The following is a 15,037-nucleotide window of genomic DNA, read 5'->3' as shown; positions in this document are numbered from 1 at the left end:
CACCTAAATGGGAAGTATTGTGTCTCTTCTCGCCCATCTGATGAGAGGCATACTACGGGATGGGCATGCTACGACACAGGCTACAATAGGCTACAAGCGTCTAATGTAGCAGTTGTTCCATTGCTACGAAATAAAAACGGCGGTGGAACACTCATCTTTAAAAAAAAAAAATCCTCGGCTGGGTACGAACCCGCGCCCTCCTGATTACTACTTATTTGTTGTGTTCCTCGGAAACATATCAGCTAGCGCCATCTATGGGGAAAGTTTCGTACTCCTATGTACTGTATTCCTTGGTAAAGAACAGAAAAGCTTGAGGAGGAAAAGTTGGAAAGCTTTTCATAGGTACCTACGTATTCGAAGTTTTGCTTCAACAGAAATTGAATAGGAACAAGAATTTGGTCAAATTAGGTCTTACTTCGTTCTGTCCATTATAAAAAATTGGAGACCTTTTTCGCAAAAGAATTGTACTACTTGTCCACTATGGAGTTACACTCGTTACTACTTACTACTTACAGTGCTAACCACTGTGCGGATTAGTCAACAACAGGTGCCGTACCTACCCCAAAAATACGCTAGATAACTTCGGCAACAGTAAACTTGCAAAAGTATTTGCTACAGAGAGTAGATACCTACCTACTTTCCTACTTACCACTATTCTAAAATAACTGTAGAAACGCAGCTCCTGTGAAGACCGCAAACTGTGTATATTAGTTGTGGCTTACTCATTATCCCTACTTATACGAGTAATACTCCAAAAGTTGTTCATTACTTTGTCCTGAATATTTATCCTGACGACCTGATGCTTATAAGTCCTGTTAATCCTGCTTATAAATCCTGTGTAGTTCTGCTTATAAGTCCTTAATCCTGCTTAGAAGTCTTTGGACTCCTGGCCCTACGTTCAATGTAAAAGCTGTGTCCAAACCGTCAGCCGTCGATCGACAAGGTGAATCTATGTTGTAGAGGCAGTGTGGATGGCTCATCGATCGACGGCCATCGTGTGTGGACACAGCTCAGATCTAATCCCGCTTCCACAGACACTTTTGGTTAAAACTATCCAAAAGTGACTGTACAGATTTGGACCTTTTTTGTTTGCAATAACTAGTCTTTCTATGTTGCTGATATTCGATATGATTTGTTTGGTGGATAAGGTTTTAAGTTAGACTTGATGAGTGTTTAATTTGAGTCAAATATGTATAGGTACTTTCTACAGGGTGGCTGCATAAAACAGTCTCCCCATGTGATTATACATGTGGATTTTATAGGAATAAAGTAGGTACCTACCTAAATAAAAACGAGTTCTGAATTTTTGGGGAGATTTTGTTGAGACACCCTGTTGAAAGAGACACCCATTTGTTGAGACGCCCATTTGTTTGTTCTTGATGCTTAGAATTTTCTCTATATTGAAGAAAAAAGTCAAAGCTTGGAAGATCTGTCCCTCCTTCCAACATATTTAATTTTAAACTAATTTTGTATTTATTTTTTATTTTGTAGTTTTTATTTTTGAACAAATCTAGCGAACCAAATACCTACATAATAACAGTAAAATATGAAATAAAAAAAAAAGTTGTTACATTTTGATGTCAAATGAATTTCTTCGTTGTTCTACCTGTATGAGGGGTCCAAATTTGTTATTTTCAGGGCTAATTCTCAGAGTCAATAAGGAGGTAGCTCGCCAGCCTAGTTACCTTGAAGTTTAGCGCGTCTGCCTTGTAAGCGCTAGATCCTGGGTTCGATTCCTGCCCGGGGCGAATTTTATGCTAAACAGATAAAGTTCGTTCTCGACTTATTCGTAAATCGCCGATTGCTAGTCTTTTTCATTAGTCCGATCGTTAGGTCGGCCTAGCCCTTTGTACAATAGGATTATGCAGAATACAAAAAGACTGGGACAACAAAATACATACTTAACATTTTGTACAAAATTACATTCTTGTTAGGTAAGTTTACCAATGCCTGTACAAGTGTACAAGGAATTTCACTCTGTTTTGTCTTTTCTGTAAAGACATCAAATCCGTTATTGTTATTTTATATGTTTTAATTATTTAGTTGTAAGGCTATACAGGGTGTTCATGCGAAAAAATCTGTATTCGATCCAGCTTGTCTGGAAATGTCGGATGATAATGTTGTCCGACATTTCCAACATTAGTAAGTGTGGACCCTGCTTTAGAACATTTGGTAATATCGACCATTTCGTATTCGTTGATGCACCCTGTATTTTGTTGTTGTGATAGTTTCCCTATGTTTTTCTACTGTCAATTAGGATTTTCCCTTTCATCCTTTTCAAGACGGGGGCCCCAAAGTGAGTTTAAACTTGGTTTAAGTTTAACTCTCGGATTAAGCGATCTGATTGGTTGATTTTTTCGCCCGTCCTTCCTCTATTATTATGATAGTAATAAAGAAAGGTATAGTGGACGGGTTATTGTATTCGCTTCGGTGTCGTCTGTCAGTCTGTCTGTCCCCATAGAAGGACTTATCCAAACCTGGTCGACCTATATATCAAATTAAGGGTCTTTTTACCAGGAACACGAAAGTGGTGGTGCAAATTTTGAAAAATTAAGGCCGGTTTTAGCGTCACCTATGTAAAGCTACGCCGAGCAAGGCCAATAAATGGATGGGTGACTTGAATATTATATTGGTAGTTTTAGCAATAAAGGGAGAACGGGCTCTAGTCTTGATTTTAAATCATTACATGAAAGTAAAATCAAAAATCAAATCAATAATAGTAATAAACTGAATATTGAACAAATTAGTTAGGTACATAGGTACTGATTTTCTCTAACATCTACGGGCTAAAAAATTCCCGGAAGGACGGTCCCAGCTTGTTAAAATTTCAATCGGTCAGATTGCTTAATCCGAGAGTTAAAATAAAACCGACTTTAAACTCATTTAGTTCTCGCAAAAAATGGCGAAGTTTTAACACGAAAGGTCTCTAAAATTTCGTGTGTCCTACTGTCCTCCATTTTCATTCTGTTGGACTCTGAAGTCAATTTCTTTTCTACGAAAAAATCGTCCGTCTTCTAGGTCAATATTGCGTTGACATCATTTAATTTAGATATTATTGAATTGTTCCTTCTTTTGTATCGGATTTCAACAAGTACCTACGTTACCTTTACGTACCTGAAAAAAAGCCGGCAATTTTTGGTTGCAAATTTTTATGAAGTTTTCTTGGTACTTTTTCCAAAGTTTTCTAAAGTTTTTGGTACATACCTAATAGGTATGAAACAAAAAGTGTTATCTTTTCTTTTTTGTGATGTTCTTGTTTTTCGCTGACTGGGATTAATTTGAAGTTGGTTTAGTTCTTTTACAAACTTGCTTCAGATTCAAGTGTAATGGATGCACAGTGTACGCAGCTATTTTTCGAGTTGGATTCTTTGGATTTTTACAGGTAGGTCCTTATCGACTTTTTTAATAATTGATAGGTACCTTTAAACACAATAATCAATATTTATACCTACTTAGAATTAATAAATAATTGATACCAATGCCAATAAAGGTTGATTGCAAAAGGCACCCACTCGTAAACTTTTTGTAGCCAAAACCAAATGTCATTCCAAAGCAATCACCCCAGGGATTGAGAGGCTGACGAAAAACGCCGACCCCGTCTGACCACTGGAAATGGCGAAGAAAAAGAAGACCTCTAAAATAGAGGTACCCCTACAGGGCTGACAGGCTATTGAGAATTCGGACAGGGTTTTGACTTGTAGCATTTCTTTGTTTACCTATTTATAACAGAGCATAGACAACTTTGCCCGTTGAATAAATTATTTTTAATTAAAAAAATGCACACTTTTTCTACAATCTATTTTTTCCCTTTTTTTCTAGGGTAGTCAATCTTCTATCCTTATAAAAACAAGGAACTTCAATTTAGAAGCACCGGTAATCTCCTTTGTCACATGCTTAGTAAGCTTAGGTTAACAGGGGAAGGTCCGGAGTTCTAGGTATTTAGCCTAGAGTTCGATGAAAAAATTAAAAAATAATTTAATATAAAAAAAAAAACAATAATAATAAAAATAAGGAAAGTAAAAAGGGAACTGTCACTACCGTCCCAAAAGCGAAAAAAGGACCTCATATATTTAGGGGGAAATTTTGCCTCCGTGCGGGAGTCGAACTCGAGACCTAGAGCTTACAAGGCAGGCGAGATACTCTCCAATCTAACTAGGCTGGTCTAATTGTATTGGTCCAGCCCTTAGTTGAATAGAGCAGTTGCATTTGTGTAAAATTTATGACTAAAAGGTCAATTTCTATGAAAAAAGTTGCGAAAAATCCAAATCTGAGGTCAAAACTCCGAAAAAATAACTGTAAAAGGTCGAAAATTCAATTTTTGTTTTCCGTCAGGGTCCTGAACTCTGACGTCAGACTTCAGGAGATGCCCAGAAACGTATGCGCACAAACACATTAATGTTTTGCCTGCGAAGGAGCTTTGCTCGGGACATTTGATGTGACGTCATCGCGTACGGTAGCGTATGCCGTCACGTCACAGTTCAAAATTTACCGGTATTTTTAAATTGATTTATCTCGGGACCTATAAGTCGTGGAAGAAAAAGAAAAGTTCCATAATCCCTCATTTTCCCAGCTTTTGGACTTTGAAACATCACCCAAGTAAGCGCAACTATTAATACCTATTGCATAAAAATAAGCGAAAATTTGTATGAACGCCGTGTATTGTTTTAAGTATGCAATATGCTATGTTTAAAGAATTTTAGCAAAATCAAATAATCATGTTCTGATTGGGAAAATTAAAACTTCCTAGAAGGTTATATAGTCTGGCACTCTTTCAATTACCTACATAGGTAATTATGTAACGCACCTATTGTATATCTACTAGATACGTACCTACTGAGTAAACTTATCGTTACAACTACCTACCTATTGGAAATGTAATAAGTAATATACAAAACAAACTTGTAATTTGTAATACATACCCATCATTACAAAATCAAATAAAAAGCCCCTTGCTAAATACCTACCTGCGTATAATACCTAGCTATAATACAGAATAATAATTGAGTCTTGCCGTCGTTATTTGATAAGTTCATTGCCACGACGTACATTGTATAGGTAGGTAGGTACACAGACACAGGTAGGCTGGTAGACAGATAGGTTTACAATTTTGCCTTCAGAGGAACTTCCAACCTCTTTGCTTTCGAAACTAAAGGGTCGCCTTGTCGCCTACAATTGAACAAGTTAGGGTGTGTCCAAACATAATCGACCGGCCGTCGATCGACGAGATAAATCTATGTTGTTGACGCAGTGTGGACGGTTCAGTCGACTTCGATCGACACACCTTTAGGGTACCTACCTACATACTCTGAAGGAAAAAAAAAGCTAGAAGATCAAAACAATCCCTTCAAGAATATCACCTACCTACAGTAATCAGTAATGCATCTAATACCTACCCTACCGTAGAATGCAACATATACGTAGAGTCGTACATATCTGAGTGGTTAGTGCATCGCGCCCACTCAGGCTGGGTGAAGTTAATGTGGGAGGTGTGCAGCTTTTCGCCAAATTGAGGTTAAAACCCCCCTCACTACAAACCTTGGGAGTTGTGCAAAGGCCTTAAAAATATGAACCTTTTTTTTTCTAAGAATATACTCCAGAGTAGTCAGGCTTTCGATGTCCAGTTACAGTGCGTTCGACAAATTTGAAATCAACATCAGTCAGCCTAGTTAGCTTGATTGGTAGCGGGTCTGCTTTGTAAGCGCAAGCCCGCGGGTTCGATTCCAGCCCGGGGCGGATTTTATCCTGAACGAATATAATGTTCATTCTCGGAACGACTGGCTTTCTCCTATCCTGTCTTCCTTCTCTCTTCGATTTTGGGACGATAAGCAGTTCCCTCTGTCAAACCTCTTAAAAAAAAATCAACATCGATTGTTATCAACACTCCTTCCCTTCGTCATCCGAATCACCCTATAAGGCGAAAGCAATTAGGCACTCGACGACAAAAGAATATCGATCCTTGAAAACGGCGACGTCCCAGAGTCGAAAACGGCAAAAGCAGAAAAGTCGACAAACTTTCAAACGGATTGTTCATTGTGCAAGATCAAAAGAAGAGAAACATAGAGGAGGGAGGGGATATGGAAATACGTGAGAGGGTGGGAGGAGCGAGGTATTTGGGTGGAGATACATAAGAGAGAGGGGAGGGAGGGAGGGAGGTTTTTGGGTGGAGCTTGATACTTATAGGGGAGAGGGGGAGGTACTTGGATAGGTGGTACTTGCAAGGTAGGCACTGTAGGCAGAAAGGTTCACTTGATGTCTTGAAGAGAGGTTTGCAAGGGGAGTAAGTGAGGTTCTTTCCGAGGTTCTAACGAGTCTAACCTCCGTGATTAGCGCAGAAGACATCAGATCTAGAGGTTGGTGGATCGAATCATGGTCAATTCATAAAATCTATATTAGAGATGTGTAGATGTAAATGGAGAACGAAACCCACATAATATGTTGTATGTACCAGGAATGGGCGCGTTTTTACTTTCCTTATCCTATAGGAAGGAAAGTAATGTATTCTGGCAAAATTTTTCTCAGTAGAGATAGAATGTCGTCTGTCTGATGGAAAACATTTTCCTTTGGTTTCACTCTTCTTCGATCTATTCTTCTGGATAAGTAGGTAAGTAGTAGGTGGTTATAAATAGAAAGGTAGGTACCTGAAACTTGAGCTCGATTTTTTTTCGCACTACTCGTCTCGGAAAAGAAAGGGCGACAGTTCCAGGAAAAGTAAAGAAAGAGAGAGAGACAGTTCCAGGAAAACAGAGAGAGAGACACGTAGGACCTGATAACTCTAGGTTCCCATTTCCAACGTAGGAAGGTACGTACTTGTATATTAGGTACCTACTTTCTATTTTTCGCCCATAAGTACCTACGTCTAACTCGTGGGCGTTCTCCTTTTTGTGGGTGAAATTGATGGAACATATCGAATTTATTCCATTGGGAATACTTGGGGACAAAAAAAAAGACCCTGAACACTCCCTGGAAAATGGCTGAATTCTTCCTTTCTTCGGTCAATTAGACTACCTATCGAATTTGACTGCCATGGTCACGGGTGTAGAACACGTCTTCATTTTAGACAGTCCTGTTTCGTACACAGACAATTTCATTTTCTTTTTTTTTCGAAAAAAAAATTGGATACACTTTTCTGTTTTTTCCTCTTTGGAAATAGGTACCTATTCAAACGACAAAGAAGATGTTCTGAAGAAGCTCCTAGAAAGAAAAATCTAAAGGGAGGGCAGGAAAAGGAAGGAGAGGAATAAGCAAATGCCAATACAAGGAGAATAAGCAATACTTCTACAAGGACGAGTGATATGGGTATGTCCCTGTGTAAATAATCTGCCTTCGGTGATAGAGATGCACTTGAGATGAGTACAATATCTGTTCAAGTTTCCAATCTCAGGCTCTCCGGAAATATGTAGGAAGAAGACGTAGGAGAAATAGAAGGAAGAGGTAGAAGGGTGGAAGTAGGTAGTCCCTACATCATGTAGTGTGTAGGTGCGTACCTACATGCCCTTTAAAGTCTTACCCAAATATATGGTGAAATCGAGATATTAACAAGTTCAAGACGGCATAACCCATTGGTAATAATACTGCCGTGCTAAGCGAAAACGCCGTATGTCAAAAAAATCGGTTTTTGGTGCCAAATGGTTCCTATGATCCTAAATGTTGATCCTATATTTTTTTTTCTTTATCCTAAACCCCTTAAAAACCACGAAAACGTGTTGCCGTATGTCAAAAACGTATGTTTGCCGTATTATAGATTGAAATCTTTAAACTCGATTTCCCGAAAGTAGGGTTTTTTGACATACGGCGTTTTCACTTAGCACGGCAGAATAGATATACCTACCTAGGTAGTAGGTAGGTACTAATCTAATAAACAATCACTCAACCACCAATTTCCACTTGAAAACTTGAATTTTATCACCAAAAATATTAGTGGAAGCTCACTCCTTAATTACCTATATGCGAAACGGGGGGGAAAAGGTTTTATCGACCTTTCCTTTTTACTTTCCTTATCCTATAGGAAGGAAAGTAGCAGTTTTTAATGCCAAAACACGTTTTGAGGTCCCTAGAGCCTAAATCCAAAGTTTCAGCCATTGGCAAATTTTCGATGGTCAGTTTTTAGTGCCAAAACACGTTTTGAGGTCCCTAGAGCCTAAATCCAAAGTTTCAGCCATTTTTCCGTGTCCAGTTTTTAGTGCCAAAACACGTTTTGAGGTCCCTAGAGCCTAAATCCAAAGTTTCAGCCATTGGTCCGTGTGTGTGTTTGTCTGTCTGTCTGTCCGTCTGTCTGTGTGTGTGTCTGTCTGTCTGTCTGTAAACAAAATATCTCGAGAACGGTAAGAGCTAGAGACTTGAAATTTGGTATGCAGTTGTCAAATGTGACAAGGATGCGACACGAAACTTTTGGTTAAGGTCGGTGCAACGCTTGGCGGTATTTTGCCGCTTTTTGGCGGTTTTCGACGTAATTTATTATTATCTCGGGAACGGTATGAGCTAGAGACTTGAAATTTGGTATGTAGTTCACAAAAGTGACAAGGATGTAACTCAAAAGTTTTGGTTACCATAGGTGTTGCGGTTGGCGGTTACCGCTTTTTGGCGGTTTTCGGTGTAATTTAACAATATCTCGGGAACGGCATAAGCTAGAGACTTGAAATTTGGTATTAATATCTTTATGACATGACGTACCTACTACCTACTTAGTTAAATTTTTGGGATTTCCATTGGACTGCATTATATCCACTAATGGATCGGTAAGTAGGTAGTGCTAGGCCACTAATAGGTACACCTACCCTTTGTAAATAAATGCTAAAATTGCGAAATTATCGAGGTAAAACTTAAAGCTCACTTCCCTTCCTATAAGTAGGTAGTATTATAAGTACGAAGTACCTAGCTGCCTAGGTAGGTACCTACCTATCTATCCTATCAGTTTTTCCGATGGCATTTCCCCAACATGACACAACACAAAAATAGAGTTTTCCCAAGTCCTACGCATTTCACGTAATTATTTGATGTGAAATGGCAAAATTACACACCGAGGGGTATGCTATAGGTATAGAGGCTATTTATAGTGACATATTATACGTATTACGTAGTAATGAGGTAGGTACACTTGTGAACAACACTATTATTATAGTAACAAACGTAATGTCGTTTTCCCTTCTCCCTCTTATATGATACCTATGTACCTAGTATAGTACCTTCCTATGTAGGTACCTATCTAATTGCAAACTGAGTAAAAACATAACAATAGGTAGGTATCGAAAATTGATTTTATCCTAAACAGATGAGATTCGTTCTCGGAACGACTGGCTTTCTGCTATCCTGACTTCATTCTTATTGTAAAAGTCAGGGTAAAAGAACACTCAAATAAGCATCATTCAATAGGATAAGGAAAGTCGTGTGATGTTCACACCAGATTTTTACGAACACACTTAACTGTGAGATGACAGTGCTTAAACTGAAATAAATTTGGGAAAAGCATTAAAATTTAGGGAAAAAATTGTGTTCCGTAGCAATTTTATTAGTTGTAAAAAAAAAGAAAAGAAATTTCTGTGTTCCATCCTGACATTCCTGACTCTCGCAGAAAAAAAAATCGGTTCATGTCCAAAATTTCAACTTGGGGGAAAAAATAATAGCCAAGGTCTCTCACGTACCCCCAGGGGTACGCGTACCCCCCGGTTGGGAACCGCTGCCTTATATAGGGTATAGTAGGTAGTGGGTATTACACTATTAAAGGTATCTATCTACCTACCTATCCTATCCTATCAGTTTTTCCGATGGCATTTCCCCAACATGACACAACACAAATAGAGTTTTCCCCAGTCCTACGCATTTCACGTAATTATTTGATATGAAATGGCAAAATTACACACCGAGGGGTATGCTATAGAGGCTATTTATAGACATAAACGTATTACGTAGTAATGAGGTAGGTATACACTTGTGAACAACACTATTATTATAGTAGGTAACAAACATAATGTCGTTTTCCCTTCTCCCTCTTATATGATACCTCTAGTACCTTCCTATGTAGGTACGAAGAGACCTTAGCAGTTTCCGCCCCCTCTATCATTAAGAATTGAAGTACATACCTACAAACCTAATTATTAGGTAGGTAGCTATCAGTATTAGGCAAATAAATTTTCATTTAATTCTATGTGGGCTGTAGGTAGGTACCTATGTATATTAGCTTCCTCTTATTGCTTATTCCTCATCGTTCGCACGGCAAATCGTTATTTGTGTAAACGCGACCTTAATAGTTTGAAAATTCCCGCGCTTCACAATAAATCAGCTGTTTTCGCTTATCACTCCTCAAGGTCATTCAGGAGGTTCAGATGCACTGGTTTCGAACTTGATTTGGAAATTTGAAGCCCTGTTATTTTGTAAAAATATCTTTTAATTTACTTGATTTACCTCTATTTTTTGCGTATGTACATTTTTTTACTTCATGATTTTATGCTGCTGTATTGAACAGTACTATTAGTAGCTATTGATTAAAAGATAATAATGAATTATTTTAAAATTAGCTAGATATTTTTCCGACCATTTTATAGGCTTCACTTTTCAATTTGTAGGATCACTCTGTTTAGTGCATTTTCACCTCCTTGAGTTGAACCAATCAGAATCCTTCATTTCTTGTTTACTGAAGTCAGCCATGTTTGTTTCCTTTTCCGTATGCATTTTATTCTCCTTGAGTTGAACCAATCAGAATCCTTCATTTCTTGTTTACTGAAGTCAGCCATGTTTGTTTCCTTTTCCGTATGCATTTTATTGCATAAATTTTTTACATACCTATGTACGAACTGCATAATACTGATTAAAAATTGTGTTATCTTCTAAAATTTTACAATAAAACCCATTATTTTCTAATTTTCTCAAGGAAGCTAGCGGTTAATGTCTATTTTTGTACCTCGGGAAGCATTATTTGTCTTTTTGCGGTGTCTATTTGCCTAGTTTTAGGTGGTGGCGCTAAGTCGTTTATGCAATAGTCTTGATACCTACTTGATAAGTAAAGAACACTTTTACTTTCAATACCCGTGTCGGTTTATTTGAAAAAGAAGTTAATTATTACCATTTAAAATCTCATTTTTCGTCATTTTTATCCTTCTCGAAGTGTCAGTCGAAAGCCTTGTAAATTTCACTAATGTCTTTTGGTTCTACAGTGCAGTGGTAGGTTCCTGTTTACAAAAGTGTATCTGGAAGAGTTAACAACAAGTTGAGGTAAGATGTTTTGTAAACTCCCCACTTCTGTTTTGCTAGAACAGTTCCTGAATACTGTTCTGATTAGATAATGACCAGCGAGTTGCTTTTATAATGGCTAGGATACTTACTTCATTTACTTTCATTAGATCTGGTCAAGTACTTACACTTTGATCTTTACGTTGAAGGTTTGACAATGTAAACAAATGCATATCTAAGTACCTAGTTGGTATCATAGCACTAACACTCAAAACCAAGAAATGTGGAGTAAGTAGTTCCTGTGTATCAATTGAGTAGCTACTTTAATCGAGTAGCAACTAGTGGCGGCATTACAAGTTGAAGAGACGAGCGATAATAAATATGGTGATTGAGTAAATGAAAGACTTGTAACACTGTAATACCTACAAAGTTGTGAGAAAGCTCTCTGCTTTACCACAAAGATACCATGATTTGATTTGATAGTTACAGGAAGTAGACTTGGATCTGGTTATAAGCCAGGGCTGCTGATACCCAGGTATCCTGCCAGGTACCCATTTAAGTTTCACTTATTTTCTGTTTACCATTAATTACCCGATGTACTGATGAATTGGGGAAATTCTACTGTACTTACTTGTAGGCACATACATATGTAGGTGTGATGTTGTTATGAACATGTACATTACCTAAGATATTCAAGTTCTTAAATACAGTGAGAATTTCCCAATATTGAGTACCTACCTACCACAATAAGGGGTACTTACCCAAAGAGTAATTACTCAGGGGTTTTTTTCTGCATTATCTGAGTCCCCATTTTCCCGGTGGAAAAAACAGGGAAATTGTGAGCCTGAACTCTTGCTATTTTTTTCATCATCATTATTATTATTACTTATTATTAGGAGGCTGAGGTGGTCTATTTTTATTACCATCAATTGTTTCTGTCTATTATTATTGGGCCATTGCATTCTAATCTTGACTTAACTTTTTTTATACTCTACTCTGCACACAGTGTGTGCATATTTCTGCCTATACTATCTAGCAGTTTTTCTTGATTACATCAGAAACATATCTATAGAACAAAAAATAAGCAACATCTATCATCAAGTGAGTTTCAGATTAGTACCAAACAAGGACTAAATATGGTAGGCATAGGTTCACTATACACCAGCTGATCATTAAAAAATATCTGCCTCTCAGAATATCATAGTAAGTAGGTGGTGCAGTCTGTATGATGAGATGAGTACTCTGACTTGGTTTGAATATTTGAATTCTACCAGAGAGTGCCACAAGTACCTAAGCACTAAGCACCTAGGTATATCTCAGGATTTATTATTATTATTTATTTTATTATACCTATTATTATAAAAAATCAAAATTGGACTACTTACCTACCTAGGTACATAACTGTTTATCCAGTAAACTGGCTGTCCTGTCAAAATTAACAAGTCCTTTTAAAAGAATTTTTGCCCCTTTGTACCTAAAACAAATAGGTACTTTGTTGATGAGGAGATTAGGTAGGCACCTACATGTGATACCTACCTATGCTATTAGTTCTAAATTGAATTGAATTGAAAAAGCCGTTTGCAAAGGTTTTTTTTAGATGCATTGAGTAGGTAATAAATGTAATACTCAAGACAATTACATGCAAAATTGCTCTAAGACAAAAGGCAGCAAAGGTTTCCTAAGAACAATACCTACAGTGAATGTATGAAACTGATGAAACATTTCTGAGATAAAGGGGATGTCAAGTAATGTTTCAGAAGACAGGGTTGCAATTAAGACCTGAGACACAGGGATATGCTTTGAAGTAGGTAGATAACTAGGTACCTAGATACATAGAATAAAATAGAATTCTTCACAAGTTGAGTTTCAAGACAATGGAGTAAGACTTTAGGTGTCAGGTGAGATTACAGAAGGTCTGTCATGAGGGTTTGAAGAGAGTTCTGTCTTGAAATCCTCTGTACTGTCAACTATTACTTACCCCCAAAAATACCACTTCAAACAGAATATCATAGTAAGTAGGTGGTGCAGTCTGTATGATGAGATGAGTACTCTGACTTGGTTTGAATATTTGAATTCTACCAGAGAGTGCCACAAGTACCTAAGCACTAAGCACCTAGGTATATCTCAGGATTTATTATTATTATTTATTTTATTATACCTATTATTATAAAAAATCAAAATTGGACTACTTACCTACCTAGGTACATAACTGTTTATCCAGTAAACTGGCTGTCCTGTCAAAATTAACAAGTCCTTTTAAAAGAATTTTTGCCCCTTTGTACCTAAAACAAATAGGTACTTTGTTGATGAGGAGATTAGGTAGGCACCTACATGTGATACCTACCTATGCTATTAGTTCTAAATTGAATTGAATTGAAAAAGCCGTTTGCAAAGGTTTTTTTTAGATGCATTGAGTAGGTAATAAATGTAATACTCAAGACAATTACATGCAAAATTGCTCTAAGACAAAAGGCAGCAAAGGTTTCCTAAGAACAATACCTACAGTGAATGTATGAAACTGATGAAACATTTCTGAGATAAAGGGGATGTCAAGTAATGTTTCAGAAGACAGGGTTGCAATTAAGACCTGAGACACAGGGATATGCTTTGTACTACTAACTCAGACGGAGGTAGAAGTGGTACAGCTGGTGGTAATGGTGACATGAAGGAGAAGCCACCGTGTTGTAAGGAATGAGGTAGCAGGCCGTGATGATAAGGATCTGAACCTAGGAATGACGCCATAGCAGCAGCATGAGGATCCCTCAGCAAGAAATCCGGAGGTGTTCGCTTGTATCTTTTTCTTCTCCTCAGAAAGCTTCCATTGTCAAACATATCTTCAGCCATGGGGTCTAGCGTCCAGTAGTTCCCTTTGCCTGGGTTGCCTGGCTCCCGAGGAATCTTCACGAAACAGTCATTGAGTGATAAGTTATGTCGGATGGAGTTTTGCCAGGCCGGGAATTTCTCTCGGTAATACGGAAACCGTGACATGATGAATTCACAAATACCACTCAGTGTTAACTTCTTGTGAGGCGATTGTAGGATGGCCATTGTAATGAGAGCGATATAAGAGTAAGGAGGTTTCACAATAGAATTCTTACCATCCTGTTTATCAGAATCACCTTCAGGTCCAGGACTAATGCTGCCGTCTGTTGGACAACCGTTCACGTCACTTTCACAATTCGAAAAATGTTTATGAAATTCTGCGATATTTCTGCGGACATTACTCATTCCTTGTTCATCCCCATCATCTGATTCTACATTAATATCAGCATCTGAATCGTCTTCACTACTAGGAGAGGGAGAGGATAAGTTACACATATCGCCAGGATGAGGTGCACCACGTAGATCTAGAGGAGAATCAAATGATGTCCTTGGTCCTGTGTGATGAGGTTGAGGTAAGAGATGAGGCGAGTGATGGAAGCCTAGGTAGAGGCGACCACTATCTTCCATAGCAACACACATTTGATACGACACGAGATAAAGTAAACGTTACACTGAGGACTGAGGGTGAAATGAGAATCTTACTCGGATGTCTCGCGTCACGAGGGACCGCCTCCTAGGGGCGTGCTAGGGGCGGGATTTCAACTGAATGGAGCCTATGCTAATATTTACCTGCACCCCCCTTCCCCCCCCTGAGGTGTTCATTAGATAAAGAGAAGCGAGAGCATTCAATTTGTCATTGTGTTTACTTTATTTTCCATTTTCTTCTATTCTGGATATTTTTGTTATTTAGTCACTTTCCTCTTCTTCCTCTTCCACTACATTCATTGCTTTGTTGCCTTTCCACTTTGTAAAAATATTTTCATTCCTTTTTGTTTGCAAAATAATAATAATAATTTTTCCACTGAAATGATTTTTTCGTTATTGTAAGTAC

General features: G+C 37.9%; 1 protein-coding gene across 1 annotated transcript; it reads right to left on the bottom strand.

Annotated features, from left to right (window-relative positions):
• Window positions 1-13,743: 13,743 nt before the first annotated feature.
• On the bottom strand, window positions 13,744-14,737 carry LOC103512042 (forkhead box protein D3-B-like). Its single transcript, XM_008476795.3, has one exon. It carries the CDS (start codon window positions 14,623-14,625, stop codon window positions 13,744-13,746), a length of 882 nt encoding a protein of 293 aa, XP_008475017.1. The 5' UTR covers window positions 14,626-14,737.
• Between the last annotated feature and the right edge of the window lie 300 nt (window positions 14,738-15,037).

The sequence above is a fragment of the Diaphorina citri genome, unplaced genomic scaffold (assembly GCF_000475195.1).
Source record: "Diaphorina citri unplaced genomic scaffold, Diaci psyllid genome assembly version 1.1 scaffold784, whole genome shotgun sequence".
NCBI lineage: Eukaryota > Metazoa > Arthropoda > Insecta > Hemiptera > Psyllidae > Diaphorina > Diaphorina citri.
The sequence above is the reverse complement of the archived record's forward strand: the minus strand, read 5'-3'. Positions and strand labels throughout refer to the sequence as shown.

What these genes read in the sequence shown, in the direction of transcription:
- LOC103512042 (XM_008476795.3), bottom strand. Translation starts at nt 14,625, where the DNA reads ATGTGTGTTGCTATGGAAGATAGTGGTCGCCTCTACCTAGGCTTCCAT.